The sequence below is a fragment of the Macaca fascicularis genome, chromosome 9, assembly GCF_037993035.2.
Source record: "Macaca fascicularis isolate 582-1 chromosome 9, T2T-MFA8v1.1".
Classification (NCBI taxonomy): domain Eukaryota; kingdom Metazoa; phylum Chordata; class Mammalia; order Primates; family Cercopithecidae; genus Macaca; species Macaca fascicularis.
Genome location: NC_088383.1, coordinates 74,674,806 through 74,688,644, shown reverse-complemented (window position 1 = coordinate 74,688,644; position 13,839 = coordinate 74,674,806). Strand labels below are relative to the sequence as shown.

Here is a 13,839-nt window from a genome sequence, read left to right as displayed (position 1 = left end):
CCTTCTCAGGGCTGGGGGACTCTGGGAAGACGCAGAGGGAGGGCTTTACTGCCTCTGTGGCCCCGTGGCGCTCACCTTCCCCTGTTGGAAGTTTGAATGGTATGGTCGGCGGCAGCCAGCGGGTCGCTATTCAGTGGCTGCCAGCCACCAGGTTACCCGGGAGAGAGGTTACCAGCCATGGCGGGAGGGGAGCAGGCAGAGTGTTGGGCCCTGGCAGCCCCTGAGGCCCCTCTTGCAGCGTCCCTGGGCCCCGCTCCTTCCAGGCTTTTCCCTCGGCTTCTAGAAAAGCACCTTTCCTTTGAAGGTGTCTGGCTACAGAAGCGAGGGGTGAGGGGCATCTTCAAAGGTCAGGGGTATCCCAGGGCAGAAAGCACAAGAGTGAGGGACTGCGAAGGCCATGCTCCCCACAGTGCGAGTGAGCCACAGGAGACCTCCACCGGAGGCTCTTTCCAAACCACACATACACAAACACACACACACAAACACAGACACACACTTCCCTCCCCCAGCCTTCTTTCTCCCCAGAAGCCAGAGCTTCTCTGGCAACCAGCCGCCTGCTTAGGAGCCCAAGTCTTCCGCAGCTTCCCCACCAGGGACCTCCAAGCTCCCAGAAGTGCAACTCAAGATGGGAGTCATGGCTCTGTCCAAGACCTGAGCCTCGGACCCATTCCCTTTTTTGGAGCCCCAGTTTATGGTTTTTAGCTCTTCCCTCCTGCCCTTGCCCACAAAAAGAGGCACTGTCTGCCAACTCCAAGATGGACAGGAGCTTTCCTATAGGCTGTTAGGGCTGGAGCGGTCCTCAAGGGTCATCTAACTCCTCTTCTGAGAGAAGAGCCCCCCTCTTCTCTCAGAGGACCAAACTGAGGCCCAGAGAGGTGTGACCTGCCCAGAGGCACCCAGCAAGGGAGTGGTGGGAGACTTGGTGTGTCCCCTGTGCCGGGTGGGCAGGGGCAGGCAGTAGGCATCCAGTGTAGGCAAAGCATCCAGCCCAAAGGTGTTCCCAATGCCTAGAGCCCCCATTGGGATTCCTGCCCCTCCCATCACAGCCTTCACTGCCCTCATTTTCCTTAACTTCCTCTTCTAAAACCAACTGAACACTTCATCTGTGGCCCCCATTCCTCCTGAGATGGCAGAAGGCAAAGCTTCCAGGGTGGTGCAGGCTGCTGGAGTAGGGAGGCATCAAGGAAATCTCACCATGGATAGACACGCAAGGGCGTGCTCTGGGCAACACGGCTGTCTTCCCAGTCCTGAGCCCTTCCAGATCTGGACAATTGAAGCACCCTGTTACATCCCTCCACCTGCCAGCTCCTAAGATTTCTCAGGGAATGGGGAGAGAAAGAACTGCAAGGCAAGGGCAACCCCAGCCATCCCCAGCTCTGGCATAAATCAAGAGGGCTCCCTGGAGAAGGTGGCATCACTCATGTCAACCTTTACCACACATCCCCATGCTAGGCACCAGCCAAGATGCTTTGCAGGATGACTTCTGATCTTCCTCTCAACCCTGCAAGCTTGGTCATCATTGTGCCCAGTCTAAAGATGAGGAAACTGAGGCTCAAGGGGGCTAAAGTACTTATCCATGGTGCCATAGAGAGTAAGTGACAAATCCTAAATTCGTGCTTGGGTGTGCCTGACCCAGAGCCCTTGTTCTTCTTGCTCCAGTGTACTGGTCCTCCTCCCCACCGTCAACATGCTCATCAGAATCCTCAGACATGCTTACAGCAGTGTCCAGGTGTGCATCGAGCCTGACCAGGCCAGCGCCTGCTGCAGGCTCCTTGCTCTCCCTCCATACCACCATGTCTGTGTTCGCTGTCCTGTGGAGGCTCCAGGGCCTCAGTGCTGCTGATTGAGGCTGTCATTCCACTCTTCCAACCACAGCCCTCTGCTGTCCCTGCATGAGCCCTTCACTCCAGACTGGGGTCCCAGTTCCTTCCTCAGCCTCCCCAGCTGCCTCTACTTCAGCTCACACTGTTTCCCAGCACAAATGTTCCTCCCACCTCTCTCTGCTAAGCCAGGTTTCCACCATCCTTCCAAACCCAGCTCCCTCCTTTGGAAGCCTTCAGCCAATCCCACCCTCACTGTTTTCTTGATCTTTGCTAGCAGGAACCCATCCCCATCTTCTCTGCAGGTTTGTCCAGTGAGCAAAGATAGGAAAGCCTGCATTAGGGCTTTGGGTGGCAAGAAAGAAATCCATTCTATATTATCTTAGGCAGGGCCAGACATGGTGGCTCACACCTGTAATCCCAGCACTTTGGGAAGCCAAGGCGGGAGGATTGCTTGAGCTCAGGAGTTCAAGACCAGCCTCGGCAATATAGCAAGACCCTGTCTCTACAAAAAATTAATAATAATCTAGGCAGAAGGAGAAGTGTACTGGAGCAATCCCACGGGATCAAAGGAAAAATCAAACGGGAGCGAGGCACAGATGGGCTCCTGGAATAGCTGGGCCCAGAGATGCAAACCAGGGCTGAGTGTTGTATGTGTCCTTCATTCGTGCTCACTGAGTGTCAGCCTAGTTCCTCTCCCTGGAGCTCTGCTTCTAAGTCATTCACATGTTTGACCCTGCTGTGTGCCAGGATTGTTGTTCCAGAGACCAGGGATATCGCAGTGCACAAAGTCCTTTCTTCCTGTGGGGATATAGGCAATAAACAAAGATAGCGTGTATCAGAGGGTGACCAGGGGTAGGGAAGTCCAGGACATTGGAGTGGGGGCTATAATTTCATATGTAGTGCACAGGGAGGGTCTTAGGAGAAGATATTTGGATAAAGACCTGAAGGAGATGAGGGCATGAACATGCAAATATCTGGAGGGAGAGCTTGCCAGGAAACAGCCAGGGCAGAAGCCATGAGGCCAGCACACGCTTGGTGTTCAAGAAACAGCCAGGAGACCAGTGTGCTAGGGCAATTAAGAGGAGAGAGTGGTGAGAGGTGGGGCCCAGGGGTGTGCAAGAGAGGGGCTGTTGACATTCCCACATTTTACTGCTAGAAAGACTGACTCAATCTCTCTGGGCTCAAGGTCAACAATCCCAGAGAAGGATGCGATTGGCTGAGCTTTGATCAGGCACCTGGTCCTGGACCAGTCCCCTCTGACCATCTTGGCAGGGTCAGGAAGAAAATGGCAGCTCCCGTGTACACCACAGGGCTGAAGTGAGAGGTGGTGAGACAAGGAGGGGCAGACCCAGAAGAAGTGGGAGAGCCCAGGGTCTTACAAAGCAATTCACCACAGATCCGATAGGATGACATGTCATGGGAGGTTCCAGCCTCTTCCTGCACTGCCCTGGGGGAGTAGGGGATTGTTCTCCACTTGTTTTGGGTGGACAGTGGGTAAAGTAGGTATTCAGTTGTTGGTTTGACAGGACTCACGTTGGGGTCAGCTATGGTTCTGCCAGGAGCCTTGAGGCTGGACTCCTTGTAAAAAGGGCTGAGCACTAGGCAGTGTCTCAGAGTGACTACAACATCCCCCACACACACAAGCCCACCAGAGGCAACACATAAACACATAAGCCTGAGGTGCAGCCACACCAGCTGGGTTGATCTGAAGCTAGACTGGGGTGATGGTGCGTGTGAATGAACATGGAGCACTCACGTGGGAGGAGGGCTCCTGGGCTTCCACGAAGTGACCGTTACAGTGTACAGTGCTGGCTGGTACCCAGTGTGGCCAGAATAGCTTCGGGCTAAGGAAATGCGGGCAAGAAGTAACCCTGTTGTCCAGCCACCCTGGGAGAGGTTCCTGGGCTCTGAAAGGCTGCCAGGTAGGGATGTAGAGGGATGGGACAGCCTGAGAGAATCTCGACCCAGCGAGCTGCAGTGCCATCTTTCACCTTCTCCCCCGTCCTCCCTGTGAACCTGAAGGAGGATCGGGGCAGAGCTGGCCCTGGACAGGGCCACAGGGGCCTTCAGCGGTTGGACATCCTCATGGGGATCAGAAAGACACACCCCCAGCCTCTGTGGGAGACCACTGGTTTTGGCAGGATGGGGTAGGATGCGTGAAGGGAAGGAAAGGGGGTCTAAAAACCTCTTATTTCCCTGCTGGGTGGCATTCAAGAAGTAACTCGTGTCTCATTCTCCCTCAGCTGAAAGCCACAGACGCGGACGAGGGCGAGTTTGGGCGTGTGTGGTACCGCATCCTCCATGGTGAGTGAGGCTGCCCTAGGATGGGGGGCCACCCTCCTGCCCGGGCGAGGGCAGAGCTTCTCTAGGCTTCCAAAGGTCTGGGAGATGAAGCCAAGAAAACCCCCAGGGCTGTACACATGGGGCAAGGCCAGGGGGAGGAAACAGGGACATTCTCCTTATTCACACAAGGTCAGTGAGGGGGCAGCTTTTTTGATTATTTGTTTTTAAGACGGAGTCTCCGTCTGTCGCCCAGGCTGGAGTGCAGTGGCGTGATTTCTGCTCACTGCAACCTCCGCCTCCCGGGTTCCAGTGATTCTTGTGCCTCAGCTTCCCAAGTAGCTGGGACTATAGGCACGTGCCTGTAATTTTTTGTACTTTTAGTAGAGACAGGGTTTCGCCATGTTAGCCAGGATGGCCTCAATCTCCTGACCTCGTGATCCACCTGCCTCGGCCTCCCAAAGTGCTGGGATTACAGGCGTGAGCCACCGCACCCCCAGGTGGCTTTTAATTGCCGTATTCCTGAAGTCCATGGTGTCCTGCAGAGCTTCCCAAAGCTATGGCCCTGACAGATAGGGCCCAGAGCCCAGGGCAGCCCCCAGCAGCACACTCCCCAGGAACTGGATCTCAATGGTCCAACCAGAATCTGGTGCCCATCCCTGAACCAATCACTATGGCCAGGGAATAAAACGTGCTAATCCTCCCACTTCTCAAATCAGGGGTAAAGTCACTGCCCACAAATATTATGGACTGAGAGTAGAGAAGAGTGGATCCCCAAAGGAAAATCAGGGTGCTGTGCCCAAAATATAAGGGAATGAGTGCTGGACCAGCGCTGAGATGTCCACTAAATCCTGGATTCAACCACCCATGGAGAATTTGGTTTCGGTCCCTGTTTTTGGAGTGCCCCAGCTTCTTCTGAAATATTAAAAAGGCCTCACACTACCCACATCTGTGGGTGTAGGAGCAGGGCGAGGGGGACCAGCAGGAGCCCCACCTGCTGGGGACCATCAACACCAAGATGAAGGCTTTCAGGAGAGAGCTGCAGGCCTTCCTGGAGCAGGAGAACCACTCTGGGGATGGCCTGTCTGCCTTGCGCCACCTCACAGAGTCCTCCAGCTTCCTCTCCACTGTGACTTCTGTGTCCCGGAAGACCCCCATCCTCCTCACAAAGAGGGAGCATGGGAACTTCTGCCCCCAACCATGGCAGGCCGGCACAGCAGGAGACTTCTGGGCAGGGCCGGTATTCCAGGGGGTCTGTCCCTCCACACAGGTAACCATGGCAACAACTTCCGAATCCATGTCAGCAATGGGCTCCTGATGCGAGGGCCCCGGCCCCTGGACCGAGAGCGGAACTCATCCCACGTGCTGATAGTGGAGGCCTACAACCACGACCTGGGCCCCATGCGGAGCTCCGTCAGAGTGAGTCTCGGGGCAGGCTGGGGTGCTGACCTCAGGACGGGGCCAAGCCCACTGCTGGAACAGAGAAGGCCATTAGTTGGTGCCTGGTGTGGGCAGGGCCACCACCAGGTTTAGGAGCTGAATGACATCTGGGGCTAAGGGTTCGGTGACAGTTGCCCAGCCTGGGACTTGGACTTGTCATTTTGCTCTGAGTCTGTTCCTCCAGCTGTGGAAAGGGGTCAGTGATAATGACGTCTGTCCTAAGGAATGAAAGAAGTATCCTTACTGTACTAACCCGTGTATCCACAGAGCTCTCTAGGGTAAGTCAAGGAAATCTCACATGGGTGATCTTGGAGGTACAGATGCCAACCTCATTTTACAGATGAGAAAACTGAGGCACAGAGAAGTTGCTAGTGATAGAATCAGGACTGGAGCCCCCATCTTCTGAATCCAAGTTCAGTGCCCTTTCCAATGAAAGTGACCCTAACATATTCCAGTCACCTCTCCCAGCTGCCCCATCAAATGTATTCTTTTTTGCCCAGCCTCACCTGCGCAGCCAAAATCAAATCAGCCTTAGTCCTCCCGAATGGCTGAAAACCTATACACAGATGCTCCCTCTGGTTGTGTTATGTGCACTACCACCAGCAGGGGGATGACTGAGATGACCTCTCAAGGCCACCTCACCCCCACCCGTGCACACTCAGCGGCCCCCAGCCCCTTCCTCTAAACCAGTGAGTCAGACCCCGGACATTAGGAGTAGGAGGGAGATGGGAAGAGTCAGGCGGAGCAAGCAGGGACTTTCACCCAGAACTGAGCGCCCCGCTCCTCTTCTTAGCCCTGTCTCCACCCCCTGCTTCCCCCAGGCTGGAAACAATGAGCAGTGGTCACCGGGTACTCACGATCACAAACACGATGGGTCTGACTGCTCAGGGGCTGTGCTGGGGCGGGTGACTCAGCCCTGACCCAGCTCCTGCTGACACCCCCGAGGCTTTGCCCCAGGAAGTGCTGGGAAGAAACCTGGGTCTTTGCAACTGCCCTGAGTGAGACCTGCCCTGTGGAAATGGCTGAGGGGGTCAGATCCCCTGGTTCTTACAGGGCCCTGATGATGGAGACTCAGACACAGTGACCTGGACATGCACACAGCCATGCTGGCCTGTGTAACTGTGAGTCTCATTCGTGGGCTGGTCAGTACGCCCTCATCCGAGCCTGCCTTGTGTGGGGCCCACTTCAGGCCACAGAGTGACGGATGTCAGCGAAGCTGGGGTTGGGTCTCTAAACTTCAGACTTCCTAACACAGCTCTCCATGTGGCCCTCACTCCCCACTCCCTCCCCGAGGCATGGTGGGCGCCTGCCTCCAGGATCTGCTCCCATCAATGCCTCAGCATCGTGGCTGCAAACCTATTTTAGCCACAAACCTTCTGTTTAAACAAAACGATATGCAGCATCCCAGGGTACGGTGTAAAACAGATCGAAGCCAGGCTGTGACGATCAGTGCAGGGGTGGGGCTCCCAGAGCCACACCCGCTCAGCTACTTACCTCCTGCCCCTGTCCCCGTGAACCCTGAGGAATAATAAACCCTCACACGTGCCCGATATTTTTCTAAATGCCTCGTGTACTTTAACCTCTGTAACCCTCATAATAGCCCTATGAAGTTGGCACTGTTAATACCTCCATTTTACAGATAACATGATTGAGGCAAAGAGGAATTCACCGACTTGTTCAGGGTCACACAGCAGTAAGGGTGGAGCCAGGCTTCATGCCGCGGCAGCCAGCTCAAGCCTGTCCCCTTAACCGCTACACCCCACTGCCTCACACAAGCCTCTTCAGAGCCCAGTCGGAAACCACTGCCTCATCCCCTCAGGGTAATTTTAAGGTGAGAATTTGGGGGCTGGTCCCTGGGGCAGGGACTTGGTGGCACTGTAGCACACAGCCTCCACAGCTGTGAGACCCGGGAGAGCTGGGGACCTTCCTGCAGGCAGTGTGGGGACTCTGGCTTTCCGCTGGATTCACTTTCCCAGCAGCAGGGGACAGACAGCTTGCAGGAACCATCCACATCCTCCAGTTCCTGCCTCAGAGACCGGGGACAGCCCCAGTGAGGGGCCAGGGAGTGCAGAGTGAGACAGTCCCCATAGAGACTGGGTGTCTCAGGGTGTACACGGCACATACACACTCAAACACACACACATGCCCACGCACACCTCCTCTCCCTGTCCTCCTAACCACTAACACCCCATTTTACAGATGAGGAAACTGAGGCACAGCACTGCACTGGCACAGCACTGGACAGGCACAGCACTGGACAGAAAGCAGGTCTGGTTCTCCAGGAAGCGCAGTAGCTCCCACTTGCTCAGCAAGAACCTGACAGACCTCTGCTTCCTGTACATCTGTGCCTCTCAAGTTCGCAAACCATCTTGCCTCCTCCTGTCTCTGCTGCTAAAAACAAGGCTGAAACCAACCAGAGGATGGTGGCATGTAGCCAGACTCATGGAGGACAGGCCACACCCCAGCTCCGTGCCACCTCTCTCATCTTGTCATTGTACTGTCAGCCCGGCCCTGTTTTTTCCTCACAACTCTTGGAGTCAAGGTCGTTTGGACAAGTAGATTCAGGAAGGGTAAGGCCCACAGTTTTGAAAGAGGAGTGGTTAGTTTCTGTTTACAGAAAGAGTTCCCGAAATTCATCCATGCAAATTCCCCCCGCACCCACCCTACCCAGGATCTTCCCCAGCCAAGTTCTGGGTGAAGCCAAATTTAGAAGTTTCCAGCCTGTGAACAGCTGCGCTCTGGAGTGGACGTGTTAGTTTGCATAGTGGGTTCTGGGTGTCTGGACATGAAAATTCTAATGACACAGCAGAGCTGTGAGAACCCTAGGAGCAGCGATGCAGAGAAACTTTTACCCGCCTATGCCTCTTCGCCCCCAGCCCTGCCACCCTCCCCACCCTGGAGTCCTCCACTGGTCAGGCTGCTGTTTTTGGCTTCTACCAGCCAGAGGCTGTGTCACTTCTCTCCAGCTGATTCCCAGCTAATCCCCAAAGAGAAAGCAGGGCTGATCCCAGAGGCAGTGACCAGGTGCCAGACACACACGCCTCTGCTACACATGCCGCCGGCCCCTCCCTTAGTGCTGGTCACCACATGCAAAGTCTGTATGGAGAGTCACAGCCCCTTCCCTATTTGCTCCCCTCTCCACTTTGCTGGCAAGTTCCTACTGGCCCTGGCTCTGTTTGGCTGGGAAGAGGGTGCCTCTCCTGTTCTGGGGCCAGCTCACCACAGCATAGAGCAAAGAGCTAAAAGCTAAAAACTCCTGGGCTCCAGCAATCCTCCCGCCTTAGCCTCCCTAGTAGCTGGGATTACAGATGCATGTCACCACCCCCGGCTAATTTTTTTTAAAGACAGAGTCTCACTATGTTGCCCAGGCTGGTCTCAAACTCCTGGGCTCAAGCGATCCTCCTGCCTCTGCCTCCCTAGTAGCTGGGACTCCAGGTGCGTGCTATCACCCCTGGCTAATTTCTTTTGTATTTTTTGCAAAGACAGAGTCTTACTATGGTACCCAGGCTGGTCTCGAATTCCTGGGCTCAAGAGATCCCCCACCTCAGCCTCCCACATTTATGGGATTACGGGCAAGAGCCACCATGCCTGACCTCCATAAACACCTTTTAAACTGTATTATGTTCATGATGTACAATGCACACATTCATAAAGAGGACTTAGAAAGTGCTGTTAAGCGGTGAGGAAAATGATGTGTAATTGCACAATTCAGAAACAGCCACTGCCTTGGGTGGGGGCCTCAGAAGCAAACCCCTGAAACAAGGATTGGTGTGAAAGTAATGTGTAAGAAGCGCCCACAGGAAAAGGTGGAACAGGGTGCGACCAGAAAGGAAAAACAGCCAGCAAAGTGGCATGGAGGGAGCTAGGCCTCCATCCCCCAGGGAGCCCTAAAGCATCCCCTCACTGCCCCAAACAGGGCCAAGGAAGGTGGAGTCTTTGCTCTCCACGCCCATCAATCATTGGCTCAGGGCTGCCCTAAGGGACGGAAGTTCCCAGGCATTTCTGCTCACTGGGCTGGTTTCCAGCAGCCTGGGTGTGGGTGCCGTGAGGTGGGGTTGGTCCTCCCCAAAGAGCCTGAGGGGCTGGGAGCTGGCTGTGAGAAGGTGCACAAGAATTGTAAAGAGTGCTGAGCACTGACATTCTCTACTACAACTGCCATTGTATTTTAACCTGTATTCTCCAAGATATATTTTGATATTTGATTGTGATCACTTTGAATTTTTTTGAGAACTTTTGCAGGCCCTGGCTCATTTGTCTTCATAACAACCTTAGGAGTGGCCTGGAGTGTGAAATATTATCTTAATATTACCACTTCATAGGTGGGAAACTGGTGGCCCCAAAGAGTCACTAATTAGTCAGACGTTCCCACAGCGTTAGTCAAAGAGCCAAGAGCAAGATGAAGTTCATTCCAAAACAAGTAATGTTTGAGCATCTGCCACGCGCCAGGTGCTATGCAAGGTGGTAGGACACAGTGACACACCAGACAGGCCCCGGGTCCCAGAGGGAGCTCATAGCAGGCCCAGGAGAGCAGTGACCACATTAGCTGGCCACAGTGGGCCAAGCCCTGGGCTTCCCTGGGCACCCCGCCCTGACCTTGCACCCCTGGCCCGGCTCCCGCAGGTGATTGTGTACGTGGAGGATGTCAACGATGAGGCCCCCGTGTTCACACAGCAGCAGTACAGCCGTCTGGGGCTTCGAGAGACCGCAGGCATTGGAACGTCAGTCATCGTGGTCCGAGCCACAGACCGAGACTCTGGTGAGGCTGGCAGGAGGAAGCTGGGGGTCCCATTGCTCAGAGCAAACCTCCCCGGCTCACCCAGCCTCTCCTTCGAAACGGTCATCCCTGATGCTTCAGGCTCCCCATTTAGCCATGTCTAGGCCAGAGAGGAGCTGCTGGGATGGTCTTGATCACTTCCCACCAGATGCCCTGGCCTGAGAGGGTTGGAATCAGGGAGAGTTGTCCTAACCACTGGGTGGACAGAGGAGAGGCCACAAGCTTGAGAAGTCCAGCTCCATCATCCCAGGACCCAGCAGCTCCCACTAGCCTTTGGAGAGGGGCTGAGCAGAGTTGGGAGGGGTAAAGAGGACCCATCAGAAAGCTGGCTGTGGCCTGGCCTGCTCCTCCAGCCCCTCCATGCCCTCCAGGACCAGCTCAGGGCCTAGCACACACAGCCCCCCTGACCCTGTGCAAGTGACAGTGCCTTTCTGTGCTACAGGGCAGTAGCCTGAAGGCAGCCTGAACCTTGCCAAGGGTCCAAGCCCCAGAGCCACAGCCGGCAGCGCAAAATGAAGGGGAAGCATGCCGGGTCTCTGTGGCCCTCTGTGCGGCCTGGGCTGTCTGGCCTGTGCCTCAGTCGGCGATATGACTGAAAAGGAGCATTTTCTGGGGACCCACCGTCCCCCAGAGAGGCTCCCTGAGCTGCTCATCCTTCATGTCAGCTCCTCAGGTGACCCCTAACCCCTCTCTCAGCATCCTCAGATTATCTGTGGCATGCATGGGATGGGGTGGAGGGAGAAATGGCTGCAGATTCTCAGGCGGAGTCTCAGGCACGTTAGGAGAGTTTAGGGCACATACGCGGCTATGGCCCCATGGTTCATGGCCTTTTCTATGTCAGGGATCCCGTCCCCAGAAAATGCACATCCAGTCAGAGTCCCCAGGTAATTCCAAGGAAGTCTTGGATTCTCAGAGTGGTTTGATGACCACTCCCTTCCCTGACCTCCCCTTGAGGTCTGTGAACTTCAGTTTTGGAATGCCAGCTCTAGCTCCTGATTGAATGGTTTGTTTCAAGGCACAGAAATTTGGGGTGTAGGGAGTGGGGACAATGGGGGAAGGTGTCCCTGACACTGAAGCCCTTCTGTCGAAGGGACCAAACCAAGGCTTGGCCACCTGTGAGGATGCTTTCTAGATCAAAGCCTCCACGACAAGAGATCCTTCATTTCCCCAACCCTTGTATGTCCAGATATCAAAGGAAGGTACATGAGCTTGAATTCTGAGGCTCCAGGAGCAGACCCAACTCCCTCTGTCATATATCTAGTGCCAAGGCCAAGCCCCAGAGGAAGGCTCAACAGTGCATGCTGGATCTTGCCATCCACATTGACCTTAACCCATCCTCTGCCTCATCTCTGGGGATGATCCCTCCCACAGAGGTGGGGCAGCCCATGCTGGGTGAGCCACCCAGAGGGTATGGGTGTGGCAGCTTGAGAAGCCACAGCACAGCCCCACTCAGTTCTATCTGGGACTGCACAGTCTCTGTGTCCTCCTGCAGGGGACGGTGGCCTGGTGAACTACCGCATCCTGTCGGGCGCAGAGGGGAAGTTTGAGATTGACGAGAGCACAGGGCTTATCATCACTGTGGATTACCTGGACTACGAGACCAAGACCAGCTACATGATGAACGTGTCGGCCACTGACCAGGCCCCGCCCTTCAACCAGGGCTTCTGCAGTGTCTACATCACTCTGCTCAACGAGCTGGATGAGGCCGTGCAGTTCTCCAACGCCTCGTACGAGGTTGCCATCCTGGAGAATCTTGCACTGGGTACCGAGATTGTGCGGGTCCAAGCCTACTCCATCGACAACCTCAACCAGATCATGTACCGCTTCGACGCCTATACCAGCACCCAGGCCAAAGCCCTCTTCAAGATAGATGCCATCACGGTGAGGGGCTGGGGCAGGGAGCACCATTTCTTCCAATCTAACCAACATCGGTTGAGCTGCTTCTATGTGAACCGCACTCTCCTCTTTGTCATAAAGTGTCCTTGAGATGGCCAAGTGTGGTGTCATGTACTTGTAGTCCCAGCTGCTTGAGAGGCTGGGCAGGAAGACTGCTTGAGCCCAGGAGATTGGAGGCTGCAGTGAGCTGCGTTTGCACCACTGCACTCCAACCTGGGCAATAGAGTGAGACCTTGTCTCTCAAAAAGAAACAAAAAAAAGTCCCTGAAATAAATATCCCTGTAACACACCCATTTTCGTATGTAGGGGTAAGATAAAGTTTATACCTATGCAGACTGGTATCCTTCTTGTTACTAGACAAGGAAAGTCTATAGTAGGAAAAACCAACTGTTTTTCCTTCTGGTTTCACACCCATCACAGATCCCTTCGCCTCTGGTCATCGAAGTGTGTGTGGGGTTTTCCCCATACCAGCAACCAATTATCTAACTCTCTGGACACCAGCTAGGAATCCTATAGTTTGATTTAATTCTGAACATTTCTACCTGGAGTTAGCATCAGATCCCACAGGCTCACAGCTCAGTCCCTCCCACACACCAAGCAATTACCCAGCAGACACCATAGTGTCAGATCCCACAGGTTGAGGGCTCAGTCTCACAAAACTGCCTCCGCTTCAGCTGCCAATCACAACCTCTAGGTTGTTTGACCCATGCTTCTGACCAACCGGCTAAATCAGAGTTCCCACAACCCCCTCCACAAGTTCCATGAATTTGCTAGAGCAGCTTGCAGAACTCAGGGAAACACTTTAATCACTATTACCAAGGTATTACGAAGGATATTCTAAAGGATATCAACAAACAGCCGAATGAAGAGACACACAGAGCGAGGCATGGGAGAAGGGGCTCAGAGCTTCAGTGCCCTCCCCGGGCATGCCACCCTCCAGGCACCCCTACATGTTCAGCAGACTGCAAGCTCTCTGAACACTGTAGTTCAGGGATGTCTATGGAGGCTTCATCACATAGGTACGATCAATTATTAACTGAATCTCCAACCCCTCTCCCCTGTCTGGAAAATAAGGGGTGTGGAGGCGGGGCTGAACATTTCAAGCTGCTCATCCTGGCTTGGTCTTTCTGGTGATCAGCCCCAACCCAGGAGCCCACCAAGAGTTGCCTCATTAGAACAAAAGACTTCTATCACCTAGGAAACTCCAGGGGATTAAGAGCCGTGTGCCAGGAACCGGGGACAGAGACCAAATGCATATTTCTTATATCACAATGTCACAGAAAGCTCTACAAGTCTTATTTCCCTTTTCACCTTGGCTGTTAGGAAGCTCAGATACAAATGTTGGGCTTCATTACAATAACTATTCTTAGCTAGTTGTCTGGTGCACCAGTCTCTTATCTACTGCCAGGCTCTTACTCCTCCATCTTTGCTTCAGTGTATCTTTTATCAGAATTCCTTCTTTGAAAGTAGGCAAGGTGTGAATCACTACAACGTGACAGGCCTTGTCCTAGAGGATATTGGGAACACAAATGGACACAAAGATGAACAAGAGCCTTCTCAGCCCTCAAAGAGTTCTCAGGCTAGAAGTGGAAATGAAAATAATCCAGGATGCAAATCAGAGAGAGC

At 54.2% G+C, this 13,839-nt stretch overlaps 1 protein-coding gene across 1 annotated transcript in view; it reads left to right on the top strand.

Moving 5' to 3' along the window:
- The window catches only part of CDH23 (cadherin related 23), a 338,832-nt gene extending 326,578 nt beyond the window's left edge, over window positions 1-12,254 (top strand). Inside the window, 5 exon segments of the mRNA XM_065520923.2 lie at window positions 4,067-4,127; window positions 5,374-5,522; window positions 10,164-10,299; window positions 11,810-12,211; window positions 12,214-12,254. Coding sequence (XP_065376995.1) covers window positions 4,067-4,127; window positions 5,374-5,522; window positions 10,164-10,299; window positions 11,810-12,211; window positions 12,214-12,239 — 774 coding nt within the window. The 3' untranslated portion in view covers window positions 12,240-12,254.
- The last annotated feature ends 1,585 nt before the right edge of the window (window positions 12,255-13,839 follow it).